The 16435-nt window shown below is 41.1% G+C and overlaps 1 protein-coding gene across 1 annotated transcript in view; it reads right to left on the bottom strand.

Annotated features, from left to right (window-relative positions):
* The window catches only part of KNDC1 (kinase non-catalytic C-lobe domain containing 1), a 66088-nt gene extending 51299 nt beyond the window's left edge, over positions 1-14789 (bottom strand). The window contains exons 1-3 of the mRNA XM_075717714.1: positions 14691-14789; positions 9729-9927; positions 6442-6500 (exon numbers count right to left, since the gene is read on the bottom strand). Of these exons, the coding sequence (XP_075573829.1) occupies positions 6442-6500; positions 9729-9927; positions 14691-14789 (357 nt within the window). The remainder of the gene's footprint in view (positions 1-6441; positions 6501-9728; positions 9928-14690) is intronic.
* Between the last annotated feature and the right edge of the window lie 1646 nt (positions 14790-16435).

Genomic DNA, 16435 nt, shown 5'->3' with positions numbered 1-16435 from the left:
ACCAAATAAAAGTAATTTATTTTTGTCACTGAAGGAAAAGACAGCTTTAAATAACACTCAGAAGATAGAATGGTTTAGTCTACAGGAATACATAAGTTACCATCTGCTGATGACAAGCCTTGCTGCTGTTAGATAGAATTAGTCTCAAGAGGAGGCTACATGAGATTAAGGGAAACAGAACTCAAGAAAAAAGGCTAGGTGTTTCAAAAGACTTATTTCCCCCATCAGATAAAAACAAAACCAAAAACCCCTCTAGGAGAACGTGTAAAAAGTTTTCTTTTTTCCTCCTGCACCAAGGCTAAAGAAAGAATAGAACAGCAGAGATAATCTCACAGCATTCAAAGCTACTGCTTTAAAAGACCAGGGATGTGGCAAAGGCAAGACTTCCTTTATACCTTCTGCTGTTTTGATTTGGGAGAAAGATGAAGGCTTTCATATTTAGAGAAGGACCAACAGCTGAGACCTGAGCACTAGCTCAGTAATGATCAGCTATTGAGAAATATTGCAGCAAACTGACAGCTCGGTTTTCTTCAGTAGGACCAACATATATATACCCTGAACCTTTCTTTCTTTATCTATTCCCTAGAACAGTAGGCTTCATTTGGCATTTCAACCCATACATTTATATGCAAATAAAATATTTGTATCTATATGGTGTGTATCAATCCAACTGCCTGTCACATTTCATAGGAATAACCCATATGAATCTTAACTATTTAGTTTAAAAAAAAAAAAAGAGTAATACATTTTCGCTTGTCTTTTCTATTTGCATTAGTTATACCACTGTGTAGAATTGTTTATTTTTAAGGTTGTTGAAACACTTGGACTTTTTTTTTTAATAAAATAAATCAACTATAACCCACTAAGAACTGCAAGTCGACAGCTGTCACATTCTAGGAAAGACACAGGCAGTGCTCAGCCTTTTCTGGTTCTGATTCTGTCCGATGTGAGGGATCAGCATACCCCACTCCTGCCGTGATAGCATAAAGAAGAAGGATTTCTAGACAAGAAAACAGAGGCAAGTGTGAACTTCGCTTTCTTCCCATTCTTTATCCCATACTTCCCTCTTCTCTTCAAGGTAGTATTCAACTCTGTATCACTTTTTCAGTTCTTTTATTTCTGAAAGGTTATAATCTTGCTGCATACTGAGGTTTCTGGACTACTGTATTTTATCACCTCTAAATAACGAAAGCAGTCATTAAACAGAAGCATTATCCAGTCTGCTTTAGATATTAAAAAATAGGCAGACAAGGCTGAAAATTCACTGATTTCTGTTACAGAGGTTCACTAGAACAAGCAAAATTGAATAGCCACATTATTAAAAGATTATAAATGCAAGTTCACACATGGCAGACATCGGTCCTTCATCTCACTGAAAAGCTCATATCTTAGAAATGTGGGGTTCTACATCAATGAACCTCTGTGTCAAGACTCAATGGCAGTTTTGTGATGCAAACAAATAGCTATTTGAAACTGGTTTGAGACAGCCAATGTTTTTAACCTGAGGCAAACTTGTATTGTAGTGATAGAAATAAGGCTAATAATGAACTCACCAATATTTAACTATTCCTGTTGGGCCTCCCATTGGTCCAATTTCACAAGTCTAGCACTGTACTGCCGAGGGCAAGAAAATTAAATAGGAACCATTTTCATTAGGAAAAGGTTAAAGCTCTTCCTATTTAGAGAAGGGAATCAGGACTCAGTATTAGTTTATACTGAAGATGAATTGATAAGCCCGGTATATAGTCAAGTAGGCAAATTTTAAAAGAAGCCCCAAATCTGTATTTTTGCATCTCAGTCTCTTAAAAGTTTTCTAGAACAGAAAAATTCACATGCTATACTGCTCTCTACAGTAGCATACTAGTAAAACTTTACAAAGTTAGAGGGTAGTCTTTATACTCAAGATGTTTCTGACTTCTAGCTCAAGAGTCAATGAGAACAAAAAAGTTGTCAGTACTTGCTATAGCAAATACAGACACACCTTCCAGCTTAGAGGAAAAGCAGAAAGTGAGATCTTTCAATCAATGCAGGCAAGTAACAGCTTCAGTCATCAGAAAGCTTTTACTGAGCACAGCCACATCGCATACTTGCATGTGCATTAAGAATAAAAGTGAAAATTATAGTAAGTGTACTGTACAGAAATTCACCTTTTCTTTGAAGTTACAGTATGGATCATAACTCTAAAGTTTCTCTCCTGTTTCCCCTCTCTTTGCAGCACCAATCCTTAACAGTGCAGCTACTAGGGCACAATGGTAATAGAAGTCTGTAAGGAGACAGCAAAGTTAGAGGAAAAAAAATTAACATGAACAGATACCCAGGAGATTCTCTATTTCAGTCCTACACTGTCCTAGAGACCAGCAGTACCTGCTTGGCTGCCTTTTTTGCCCTTGCACTGTGACAATGCTTACACCAGGAAGAGGAGGACATAACAGAACTACCCTATTAAATGCTGCTCCAGCCGCTTAGCAACACAGTCATTTCAAGGTCTTCCAAGACCCTCAGAAACTGCAATCCTTCCTCCAGCCCCACAGGTTGAAATTGTGGCAGTACTAAAGAAGTGACCAGTTGGGAAGCTCAGCCACACTTCACTGTTGGCACCAAAAGCCCCTCTCACAGCTACTTCCTTAACACCTTTCTCTCTAAAAAGTCTGTTCTACACCTGACACTGACAACTCCCTGAGGGGCTAGTTTTTACCTTCCTACTCTCAATAGTAACTGAAGTTGGTGTTATTATTCCCACTTTACAAATGGAGAACAGGTCAAGAAACAGGCACAGGTCTAAAACAAACCACTTGAAATCAATTACTTTTCAGTCCTGTGCATTGCCATTTGGACAAAGCTTTAGATCTCTTGCTATTTGAAATTCCAACTAGAAACTGAAATTTTTAATAGTGTTGTTTCAGACACCAGGACAGTAATGCATTTCAATTTGTTTCCTGTGTCTATTACCCTTGTGTGCTTGTGAGTGCCAGCTAAGTTTAGTAACTAATTAGACTGGAGCCACAATTCCATTAGAGGTCTGGATCAGTAATTCACCAAGTAGGAAACAAAACATCTCTTGTTGAAATAACGGTAGCTTTATTTGAGGGAATTTTTTTTTTTTTTTTAAAAAAGTTTACAGAGGAAGAAGTCGTCCAGTAGCTATACAAACCTCATTGTGTACTTCCATTTTTGAAGCCACAAAATAGGTCACACTCAAATCAAGTGAAACCGCTGGCTGACATAAGTATTTTAAATCAGCTGAGCTTTGACACTGGACTAACAGCTATCAAAGATAATCCTGAACATAATTAGCAGTTCTGATACTAATTTTTTTCTTTATATTGGAATTGGACCGTTTCAATACAAACACTACTTTCCACTGTCCTCAACAAAGCATACTAAGCAGCTGCAAAAACACTCCTTCAACAAAGAACAACTGAGTAAGGTCATTACCAAGGAAGGAGCAAGCGGTAACACTAAAGATTTGACACCCCTCTAAAAAGAGCAACTTATTGGTAGTACAAAGAATCTTGTAATACTGAGAAAGCACAAGGGCCTAGCGTTTCCTCAGAGAGATGTACATAAGCCAGCACTATTCTGCTATTGCATAGTAGGAGGTTACAACTAGGTGTGAGAGGATAGACAAAAGTATCAATACCTTTGAAAAAGAGAACAACTCAAAGTATTAGCACCAAGAAGGAAACAGCTAGCTTGGTGTCCTGGTTTCATCTGGGATAGAGTTAATTTTCTTCCTCGTAGTGGGCATAGTCCTGTGTTTTGGATTTAGTATCAGAATAATGTTGATAACACACTGATGTACTAGTTGTTGCTAAGTACTGCTTATGCTAGTCAAGGACTTTTTAGCTTCCCGTGCTCTGCGGGTACACAAGAAACTGGGAGGGGGCACAGCCAGAATAGTTGATCCAAACTGATCAAAGGGCTATTCCATACCATATGATGTCATGCTCAGTATATAAGCTGCGGGGAGTTGGCCAGGAGGCAGGGATCGCTGCTCAGGAACTGGCTGGGTATTGGTCGGCGGGTGGTGAGCAATTGCGTTGCGTATCACTTGCTTTGTATATTATCATTACTATTATTATTATTATATTATTATCATTACTATTTTATTTCAATTATTAAACTGTTCTTATCTCAACCCTGGAGTTTTCTCACTCTTACTCCTCCGATTCTCTCCCCCATCCCACTGGCGCAGGGGGAGTGAGCGAGCAGCTGCGTGGTGCTTAGCTGCTGGCTGGGGCTAAACCACGACACTTAGAAAGATTACGATATTATAAAACCCTTGTAACAGGTACATAAGGATCAACCCACTGTAGGTCTTGGAAACTGCACAAGCAAAAGCAACCCAAGGTCAGCATGGAATCCCTGGCAGAATTTGATCTTCTATAGGAGTACTTAAAATTCAACCAAACTCCACAAAGTGGTCAGAGATAAAGCTTTGAAAGTTCCACAGGTACCCAGAATCCCATAACTGTCTGACAAAATGCACACAAATCCCAGAGTAAAACAATATACCTCTGCCTCAACGAAGGGGAAAGCCCTAGCTTTTCAGTCTTGTGCATTGCCCTAGCATGGTCAATGAGAAACAGCTGAGGCAACAGGACACTTGTAGCACTGCTCTCCCTGCTTCGCAAGGCTCCCCAACTTGCCCGATAAAGAAATAGGAGCAACGGACAGAAATCAGTTCACCCTGGCCCTTTCGCCACTTCACAACAGACAAGGCAGAGCATGTTGACTTCCTTCCACACTAATGCGTGCCTTCACGTATCTTCATCAACCTTTGCGAAAAAGCAAAAGGGTCAATGTTTAGAGCCACTCCTGACTCAAACAGCTTTCACTGACTGTATAATTGTTGTTTGTGCTGTGCTTGGTATTGGGATTCACTGGGACTTAATAGGCTTGTAATTGCTGAAAGAGAGGAGTTAAATAATAAAGCTGTACACGTACGAGTTTTACCCAGGAGGGATACGATGGCCTTGTATATCAGACAGAACTAAAATTTCAGGTCACTTAGTATTCCCACAATCTTCCCATTTCACCTTGTCCGATCCCCTTGGTCTTCAAACCTCTTTCAGTGTATCTATTTGCTATATGCACAGGAGTCGCTGAACTCCTCGAGGAGAAGAAAGGATTGGGGGGGAAATGCAAGTTTGCCAGAGGAGCAAAAAATTCCACAAATGTTATAACTGTTTGTGTCAAGTCTTGGAGGCTCATTAAGTGGCAAGGGATGGAGAAGATATTTATGTAAAACCTTAAGTACAGCTTCAGAAGTACAACAAAAAGAAAGAAACAAAAAATAGTCACCTTTGGGTGACTTTGGGACTTGCTTTCCTCAACCATATCTGAATATAAAGACTACTACAGTTGGCAAGTTTACATGCAATACTGGTCACCTCCTAACCATCCCCCACACCCCCTCCGCATTGGCCCCCTGTCCCCAGACAAAGACTCCCAAAAAAACAGCCTCAGGGTGGGGGGGTGGGAGAGCAAGCACAAAATCACTAGAACTCTGCTGGCCTGTATAACTACATTAACAAAACATAGCAACAGGGAGAAATGTTGCATCTCTAACCTTCAAAGACTGCACTACTTAATATTCTATAATACTACCCTTCCTGCCTTATTCTCATCTTACTTGTAGTACTACACACTTCCAAGGTTCATTTACCCTTCTGCCCCCTCCCTCGAGGAAATACAGGAAATATAAACATGACTATGAAGGCTGTAACTACAAAAAGTAAAAGCTATTTGTATTGAACTATAAAGAAACAGAGTATTTTTTTATACCTTGAATAGAACATGTTGCTAATTAAAGCATTTGAATTATCTAAGAATACATGCCACAAAAAATACTGTATTAAAAAAAAAGGCTATTAAGCCAGCAAGCACTCCTGCAGCATGCAATGAGATGGTTGACTTGGGAGGCTAATGAATTAGTATAAACAATTCAAATGTAATTTAATTTAACAATGTAGAGCATTTGTGCATTGCAAAGCAACAGATAGTCATTTGTTTCTTCATTAAATCAAAGATAAAATTGCTGATTACCCTTCCATGAATTATTTTATTGAAGAGGATGGCAAACAAATTTTATATTTAGTCATGAAAGTTCATGGCTAGTCCCCAAATAAGCAAATGTAACCAGTGAAGGATACCAGTGAACATAATATAGACCAGCTGTGGTTTAGGGCAACACCATATTCAGCCAGAATAGAGTCTCACATTTTAACAGTTAGCAAACAAATGTTTACACAGAAAATTAATATAGCATTTTAAGTTTACTTTTTATTTCCACAAAATGTATCTAAACAGCACAATTTACTATTCACAATCTTTAAAGGTGTTAAAATTATACATTTGGAATGTTGAGCATTTGGTACTGCCAGAAGCACTAAAATGATTAAACCCTCCTCTATTTTACAGATAAATTTATGAACTTGCCTCAAAAGTGTTACCGGTGATATCAAATTCTGGTGGAACAAAGGCACCCTCTGGATCATCTTTGAAAGCAAAAGGAAATGTGTCAGATTAGAAATTAGTAGTCTTGCTTGTTTAAAAAACAAACCAATGTGATGATACAAATTTAATGATACACTAATATCTGATGTGAAAGAAACTATGTATATAGCTGTATTTTGGTTCACTCATATCTGATGTACAAAGAACTTGTTAACCATGTTTCTAGTACTGTAAGTAAAATAAAGCACTAGTTTCAAACTGCCTGCAAGAAGATACCATACTTTTCCTACTAAGAAACAAAACAGACAAAACACCCCCAAGAAATACATTTACCATGCTTAACTACTTCTTGCCTTCAGACATTTATGTTTGGACCATGTTATCACCTAAGCTGGTGTGGCTCAGCTGTGACTTGCAGATTTGATTTGATTAATGGGACATTTCCATTCATTATTTTCCACTGCAGACCTGGGAGATAAAGGTTCAAGCAGCAAAAACAACCTAAACAGCGAATTGCCTCTTCATCTACAGGCCAACTTAGAGTCTTGACCTTTCTGCTTAGTTTAACTATGATAAAAGAGTTGAGGAAGCACATTCTCCACCCGTGTGCTGCTTAGCAGAGGACTGAGCTACTACAGCAGCCATTTCTAAGGGAAGAGGTCGAAGGAAGAAAGGAACATCTTAAGAGACCGATGTTGCTGCTGCATCCAAGCATGCATGTAGTATCACACTGTACTGATGTCACATGAACACCGTGGGATTAAAAAAAGTGCCAACTAAAAACCTACTCTTCACATACATATTCAACTCACCTAGCCTATCCTTCTGTGAAGCCAACAGATGATTGAGATAATTTACAAGCAAATACTATCACTTTCCCTTCTCAACAGGGAATTAAAAAAGTATGCTCACAGGCATAGTATACTCATCATAGCTTTAGCTCTAATAGAATATTTGTGCCTGTATTTTAGAAGTGAAATGCAAAGCTCTTTTATTGTGAAGATACTAAACTCAGCTATATGGTAGAGAGGATTTTTTTTACATACTCATATATTTCTGCTACATGGCATGGCTGACTATCCAGATGCCACCGATTTACAGTTCCTCATGATGTTCCCGATTCTACTTTCCCGCTGAAAGAGAGGGGTACACAGCTAATTCTGCATTCGCCCCACACCACATTTTTTCCTGATATTTAGGAGGGCAGAAAGGGAAGGGAACTAATGGACAGAAGATGTTTTGTCCCCCTCTTTCCCTCACTCCCTTTTCATCTCCCCACTACCTGTTCCCTTTCTTTCGATAGAACACTTTAAAGGCTGTACAATCATATAATTTTTATCACTGGTAAAGCTCACTGTATTCTTTTAATGTGATGTTTACAATGGAAATTTGTCTGATTTGGAGAGACAAGAAGATATCAGAGCCCTTGGCAGAACATCCTGTTGAACGTTTGTCACTAACACCACAGAACCTGCAGGAAGCAAAACTCAGTGCTAAAGCAGAGGCGACAGGGTGTTCATTTTCTCTCACTGGCAAGTAAATCCAGAGGTTATAATTTTCTTCTGGAAGAATAAATCCATAGGCAACAACTATAGGGAAGCAAAAAGGAAAACCTCTCCAAGTGCCTATCTAACAAACTATATTTTAACCAAATAGTAACAAAATCTGAGGTAAAGGGGAAGAGAAAGAGTCAAAGACACAGTGGAGTGTGTGTGTGAAATAGAATATATACATAATTTTTGCATTCCTAGGAAAAATGCAACTTTCTTTCAAGAGAACTAATGAAAAGTCTCTTCGTCAGAGACTAACATGACTATAGGGAGCAAAATCTTTGTACATTTACTTTGCATGGGAATTTGTTATCCCACATTTTAAGCACGTGAATACAGCAAATTCCTGGATCAACTGTTTGCCAGCTATTCAATTAGACTAAAACATTTAAGAAGAAATTGATTTTTTTTTTCCCCTTTCCCAGCTGCAAGCAAAGATCTTAGTTGAGGGGCATTTTTCATTTACTAGATTTATTCTCTTCAACGAGTCTTTCATATACCCTCACAAATACAAAGCCAGCTTTTTTCTCTTTTTTTTAATTTCAAGTTATAACAAGCTCCTTAAAATAAAGGAAATTGATTCCACATTACCCTATTAACATGGAACTAAAAGTTGACTCACCTATATTTGAGGAATTTAAGCACAAAACAAACACCACAACAATTATGAAGATACATTTTCATCTTTATTAATTACATTTTATGATGTTACATGCTTATTTGAAATATTACCTTTAATTCTAAAGGAGGCAACAAATATTCATTTGTTGCAAAGTTACCTTATCCCATTTTTTCTAAATACTGTGATCTAGATTTTGACTAAAAGAATAAATGCATTCTGACATAGGTTTAAAAATAAATTAGGTTAAAGAAAACCTAACAAAAATCTGAATAGTGTGTATATGGACTAGAATGGTTCTTCTAGTTACAAGCTGACAAAATTTTAAAAGGACTATAGAATAAAAGCTGGGGGTTTTTTTGTTTTGTAATATTCCTAACAGGCTCGAGACAAAGGCTCTTGAGAGATGGGTCATGTGAAAAGGTAACAGCAAAAATAACATGCTTTTTTGTCTGTGCTGAAATCAGAAGTAAAGCATCCCCCTGTTCATCTGCTACGATACCTGAAGATCTTACATGCTACTACATACTCTTTTTTAGCATATTAAAATTCATTTCTCAGTCAGTCACCACACTTGCTGAGTCTAAAAATCATGACTTAAAAAAAAAAAATGATCCTTTATTCAAAAGAGAGAGCTTTCCTTTCTAATAGTGAATATGCACTAGAATTGCCCCATTCTCTATGGCCACAATCATGAAGATACATTGAATGTCAGATTTCTCTAGAAATAGAACATATCCATGAAACGAGAACTGGAGGAGACCAAGAATGTGCTTTGCATAGGTAGAGACTTGTGCACACAGATACACAAATACATAACCTTCAGTGTTTAAAATGGAGATAAGTTACATTCCCCTGGATAAGTCTTAAAATAACTAGGAAGCATCTTCTAAGCAAACTCATAAAAGCCTTTGTTCATCAATCACAAAACCAAGCATATAGTTTCATGTGATCCTATACTCACCCATTCCTAAACAAGCTTTTGTTTTCTCTTTATTTTAATTACAAGTCTTAAGAATAGAATATAATGCTTTACTACAGTCTCTCACTATGAGTTTCTATAGCTCTAAAACAAATGGCCTGGAAACACAAATACTTACCACTGAGCTGTTCCATAAAGCATACATTGCCATTGGTGTTAAAAGCCAACGTGTCAGGAGTGATGCAGAGTGTCTGGAAGATTGCAGAATGGGCAACACTCTTCAGAGAATGGCAACACTCCAGGCAAACTGCCCAAATATCTTGCTCAGTAAGACAGCTATCCCGCAGTGACAAAATATCAGCAAGGGACACATTCTCCTGCCAAGATACGAATTCATAAATTACCCTGGATTTCATGACACTACTTAGTGTATCATAGATTACATTCGACACAATTGGCTGCAAGTAATGTTTCCAGCAAGTTCTCAGACTTTCTAGGACACTGATTAACACCCCAAGAAACACGAAGTGCATGACTTTGTTCTTAACACAGAGAGTCTCTTACTGAACAAAGGTATCACAGTATGTTAACATCAAAAAAAGACTTACTATGGGAGCAACGTAAGTTACATAAACACTGCATCAAAGTTAGGGAAACAGACCATTTGGAGGTAAAAGCAGAAAGACTAAGTTAAAATATTTTGTTTATCCCATGTCTCCCTTAAGCTCTCCCAGGTGCCTTTGGATAAACTACTTAAAAATTCTCTTCACAGCAGTTTTCCCTACCATCTGTGATCTGGCAAGAAGTAGCCTCTAAATTAGCCTGTCTTAAGAATGATGCTGTTGTGAAGTTTAGAGGTGTAGACTATTTAATAAATACTCATAAGCCAAACAAGCCATAGGAAAAGTGTTATACTTTGACTTAAAACCATACACTTTGGTTGTCCTAGACCTCCCCATTACACCCAGAACTCTTAGTGATCAAAATAGTTCACAGACTTTGTTTCTAAGTCACTGTCCTAAACTATAAGCCAACTTCCTTTGACCTCCCTGTCATCACAGTAAGGCCATGAAAAATCCAGTTCTGAAAAACACGTGGCTCTAATGTGGCTTTTCTGGTCAAGATGTTCAGAAACAGTGCTTTGTTCAAAGCAGTTAGCTTTTTTATGTACATTTTTTAGAATACAAAACTAATACATTACCCATAGCTACAGAAGTAAAAAAAATTCACGAACTCAAAGGCATGACAAAAAACATACAAACAAAAAAATCAATTCCACCTGTAAGGAAAAATAAGCTAACAGAAAAATGGAAGTATCTACAGAAGTTACTTTGCATCAAAGCTATGCCACTATTAATTACACATAATATTTTCTCATTTATATGTAGTAATTAAGACTAAAGACTATACTTCTGAATGATATTAAATGTACCTTGAAATGAAGATGTAGCTGCATATTACTTAGAATATAGAAAAAAAGAAAGTATCTCATTGACAGCAAAGCAAAATACAAGATATCTTAAGGCTCAGAAAACTGTAGTGGTTTAAACTTTTAATCCCTTGGAAAATACAGTTGTAACTTTCTTTATGTACCTCAGTACTGGAGAACGTCAGTGATATTTGGGCTACCATTTACAGAAGGGTTAACAGTTTTTTAACATATTTTTCAGAGAATTAAGTGTTGCACTCAAAATCGTTCAAACAAGGACCAATCTTCAGCCTAAAAATTTATTTTGCTTTTTGGTCTAAAGTAGAATACTTAATAAATATAAGAAAAAACAGGTTGGAAATAAAGTGCACTCACTATTATTTGAGAAACTTGACTTCCATTTCCAATATTCTAGTTTTCATCAGCCTAGAGATGGACTGATTTACTAATGGCAGCATTACTACAGTGCCTTCTAGCACTAATCATGGACCCTGGTCTCATGGAGTTCAGTCCTACATAATAATGAACTGGAAAAGCCCTTACAGTTCAGGTACATGAGACAACAACAACAAAAAAATAATCTCATTTTCTCTGTGCTGTGCTCAGCACCATATGCTTAATGCTGCCATCAGATTTTGCGGGTGCATGAGGAAGTTTTGCACATCTTTATGGGGAACTTCTTCCAAGCATGAAGGGCAGCACAGAGGTTCCTGTATCTGAAAACATAAACATATGACAATGAGCTGGATCACAAGCTATTAGGCTTTGAGCCGACCAAACTGATAGGTAGGATGAGGATAGGCTTGGAAAGCAAAGACTAACGCCTTATTCTATGGCCAACCAAAAAAAAGTTTAAAAAAAAAAAAAAGAAAAAAGAAGAAAAAGAAGTTCTATGAGCAAAGCAATGAACCACTAATTAGACACAATGGCATTTGCCAAAACCACAAAAAAAGAATGTTTCACTAATCAAGATGCAAAATTATGAGTTTCATCTGTGCATATGAACAAGAAAGGCTCAATTTAGAGATTATGTGAAATAAATAAAAACTTCAACCCTTCAATCTTTAAGACAGCCTCCATATCAAATTCCAGTCACAACCAGGACTTGATAGAATTTTGGGGTTTTTTTTTGTTTTGTTTTGTTTTTTTTGAGTCAAGCTTTGAGGTTGAGCTCTACAGCAGATATTAATCGTCAGCAGCGATATCTACAGTTTAAACCTACAAAACCATCTTTATCGTGGCGTTATTTGGGAAGTAAACAAAAGATGATGATCTCATGTCAGACAAATCTATCTTCCTTCAGGGGGAATACAGAAAAAAGAAAAAGGAAAAAGGAGGCCTATGAACGTTCAGTGGCTTCCATCAGCAATGGATGGCTAGGCGAAGATAAAAAAACAAAGCAAAACACCACCACGACAACCATGCAGCAAGACTTCCTCTTTCCAGTGCTCCAGGACGTTAAGTGATTCACTTCAGAGAAACCATGTATTTCTCAAATGACCACACTATCTTGACCTTAGTTATTAAAGCTGCTATTGCGGCAAAGCAAGGCCTTTGTAGAGAATGAAGCATTGAAAACACCGAGACATACATTTGAATAGTTTGCATCTCCAAAGCAATACGGAAACAAAGTTTTCACTGGGGGTAGGGGGGAAATCCTTTTAAGACTCTAACACAGGAGTTTCTGGCAAGCTGAAGCTTCTGGCGAGCCACGACTTCAGTACTTAAGAGCACTGAAAGTTGTTTCACTTGAACCACAGGAAAACTTGAGTGTGTTATGTAACAGAGATGCTGATGCCTTTTCTCTCTGGTCTCTTTATCAGTAAAAGACACTTGTAAAAGCAATTGCTGTTTAGTAACTACAAAATTGAACTGGCCAGACAACCATGCTTTAACTATTCACTTTAGTTCTCAGTTTTCCCTTATATTTTCTTCAGAAAGTATAAAACAGTTCAGTAGCATATGTAATTAAGCAGAGGAAGAGAGAGCAGGAAGAGAAAACAAATTAATTTGCCATACACAACTGTTAAAAAATTTGAAATTACTAAGGAGTGTGAGACGAAGAAAGTCCTAATAAAGAAAGGCATTTGAAATACACCCTCACCATCAGTATTTCCTACTCTTCAGCTCAGGCAGCTTCTTGCTTCACATACTGGCTTTTGTAAACCACATACATCAGACACCAACCTCATTCCTTACACTACGTACAGTCACGAGAAGCACAGGCTCCACTAAATGACTAAGCAGCTCAGAGTTAGGAACCATCAGCATTCACAGCTCTCTGGCACTTAAGTCTTTTTGCCAAGATAATTCACACAAACTTCAAAACAATCTATTCCAGAATAATGGAAAATGTGGCAAAGACCATCCATTAAATTCATCGTATTTGAAGAAAAACACTGGGTTGCCTGGGTCAGCCGAGTACTCTTCAAAGCAGTCCTTTTTTATTAACTTCTCTAATCACCAGCTGATACGTCATGCTCATTCTCTCAACAAGAATACTGCAAATATTCATGTGCCTGGAATAACTAAATAGAAGGGACTGGTAGGAATCCACAATTAAAGCATATACTGAGCAGGTGAAAAAAATGGGCTTGAGTCTTCCTCACACAGGAGAGTTGACTCTCAGCCTTCTCCCATCCTGAAGAAATGCTCTAAATATTTAAGCTAATGTGTCAAAAGGAGGCCACTACCACCTTCCTCCTTCCTTCTATATTTTGCGTGGGCCAGTCTGAGAGGGCCTACTCCACTGAATGCTACAGATGATGGGAGGAAGAGCCAAACTGCTGAGCCATTAGATCGCTTATGAAAGCTGGAAGGGACTTTTCATTTTCAAAAACACTTTTAAATCCTGATTCAGCTTGGGTTCTTGACATAGCAAATAAGAAAGCCCGCAAGATCTGGTTTGGAGAACAAATGGCTCACATATGGTTCACCAAACTTTTACTCAAAAAAAGAGAAAACCTAAAAGATTTTGCCTAAACATTCACTAGGGGGTAAGGAACACACTTCATATGGAAAGATACAAGGAAAGATGAGCAAAACCAACAAAAAGCAAGTGCAAAACCAAGTACAAATCCAGACAAATGTGATGACAGAATGGGGTTTAGCTACAGGTTATTTGGCATAATAAGTAACCAAACAGATTTAACAGCTTGGGTTTGTTGTTTTTTTTTTTTTTAATTTCCCAGTGACAAGGCCTTTTTACAGAGGGCAGCAAGAAATGGCTGTCCAAAAATCTGGTTGGTGGCTACTGGAAACAGTTTTGCCCATATAAGAAATTTCCCTTTATCGGGTGCGACAAGGACATGTACTTCCCGACTGCAGAATTAACCCACGGCTACAACAGGAGTTACGAGCCACTCCGCACTCGAGGACCATGACTTTGCTGTTGTGTGGAGAAGGTGCGCAGGGGATGGACTAAGCCCATCGTGGCAGCCGCGATCACCGGGCAGGAGAAGGCGAGGAACCCGCGCTGAACACACGAAGAGCGAACGGTGATGTCGACCCGGCCCGGCCGCTCCCGGCGGGGCGGCCGAGCCCCCGGGCTGCGGCTGTCTCCGGGGCCCGGCGCAGCCGGCGGGCTGCCCTCGCAGCGCGGGCAGAAAGAGGCGCCGGGGCAGGGGGGCCCGCGGGCCGCCCCTGAGGCCGCCTCACCACAGGTGAGCGCAAGGGCGGCGGCGGCTCCGTCCCCGCACCTGCCTCACTCACCTCATCCTCCAGCAGCGTCGGCAGAGGCTCGAAGTCGTAGCAGCTCACCTCCTCCTCCTCCTCATAAAACACGTCCTCTGCGGCGCCTACCGCCTCCATTCCGCCCGGCGAGGGAGCAGAAGCTTCACCTCCGCAGCCTCCCTGCGCGCCCGGAGCACGGCCCTCGGCCCCCGCCACGGCTCATCCCCACACCCGCCTGCGGGCTGCCCCCGGCGGCGACCCCCGCGGCGCCGGGCCCGCACGCCCGCCCCGCTTTAACCCCTTCCCCTCCCGGCGGGGCCCGGCCGCGGGGCGCCCCCTGCCTCTCCCGGCGGCCCGCCGCCGCCCGCTTAAGCCCTCGGCTGGGGCAGCGCTGCCATGGCAACGCGGCCCGCCGCCGCCTCGCCCGCGCGGCGCGGCCTCACTGCGGCGGCGCCCGCCCTCCTGCGGCGGCGCCCGCCCCCGCCGCCCGCCTCGCCCTCCGCCGCGCCGCGGCCCGGGGCGGCCCCGGGCGTCACCGCGGGCCGGCGGCGAATCCCGGCGTGTGCCCCGCGTCCCCTCCTCCCCGCTCACGGTGAATTCCCGGCAAGAAGGCGGTGGCGGGGCGGCGGGCCCTGAGGGGCGCGCCCGCCGCAGTGCCAGCTGCGCCCGCCGGGGCCCCGCGGGAGCCCGGGCCCGCCCCGGCTCGGCTGCGCTCTGCGGGTGAACGGGGGCGGCGGCGGGGAGGGCTGGTGCGGGGGAGAGGCCGGCGCGGCGGCGCTGCCTGGCGCCCGAGGTGCTGAGGGGCGGTGTGGCGGGAGAGCTGCTCCCGCCGCCGAACGATTCCCTGCCGTGAGGGGCACCTCGGGCCAGCTCCAGCCCCGCGCTGCCTGCCCCGGCCTCGTTTGGTGGCCATCGACTCCCCAAATCACTGGATTTACTGGATATACCCCAGCGTTTAGAATCAGGCCGGTGACCAAGTACTGGCATGATCATGGCCATAACTCCTGATGCACTTCAAACCGTAAGAAGCACAAACAACCCGGTATGGGCAACTTTCTTTTCATGAGCCCTAGCCCACTTTTGCTATCCGCAGGGCTTAGGGTGCCTAAAATAACTTCGTTAAGACTCCCTTTGCGATTGAAGGTTCAAGATCAAGGATTCCTTCAAAGGACCGCCTGTGTAGGCACGTGTTTTTGGTTCAAGTAAACCCCACTGGAAACTGCAAATTGTGTTGATTACACAGGCCGTGGCTGTTTCCCTTTCTGCCTGGGAAGGGGAATTGGCATTCGGTAACGGACAGGTAACCACGCGCCGCATGAAGCCCTGAGCAGGCGTCTCCTGATTTAGCTTTAAGCACGTGTGCAGCCACATCAAAATCTTACATCTCCACTGTAACCAGCATGGTGGATGGAGAGGATAGACTGTTTCCTCCTGTAATTAAATTTCGCAACTACAGGTACCTGGAAAATAATAGTGCCATTTTCATTATTGTGCTTTCCTGTATTCCTATAATTCTATGTCAAAATGGAGTATGTTAATGAATAATCTGTGTACAGTATATCAAGCAAAGCAAGAGTTTTATATTCTATTTTGTAGGTAGTACTCTTTGGAAAAGATTAATACTCTATTAAAATATACATTAACAAACACTGTGAAGCAAACAAAGATACTTTGATTAACTGCCCCATAAAAGCCATCCTGCAGCAGTTGTACAATTTCTCCCAATTAAACATTAATTGGATACATTCCACAGTTATGGCATGCTACTGAGAAAAAACCCAAAC

The sequence above is a fragment of the Pelecanus crispus genome, chromosome 10, assembly GCF_030463565.1.
Source record: "Pelecanus crispus isolate bPelCri1 chromosome 10, bPelCri1.pri, whole genome shotgun sequence".
NCBI lineage: Eukaryota > Metazoa > Chordata > Aves > Pelecaniformes > Pelecanidae > Pelecanus > Pelecanus crispus.
The sequence above is the reverse complement of the archived record's forward strand: the minus strand, read 5'-3'. Positions and strand labels throughout refer to the sequence as shown.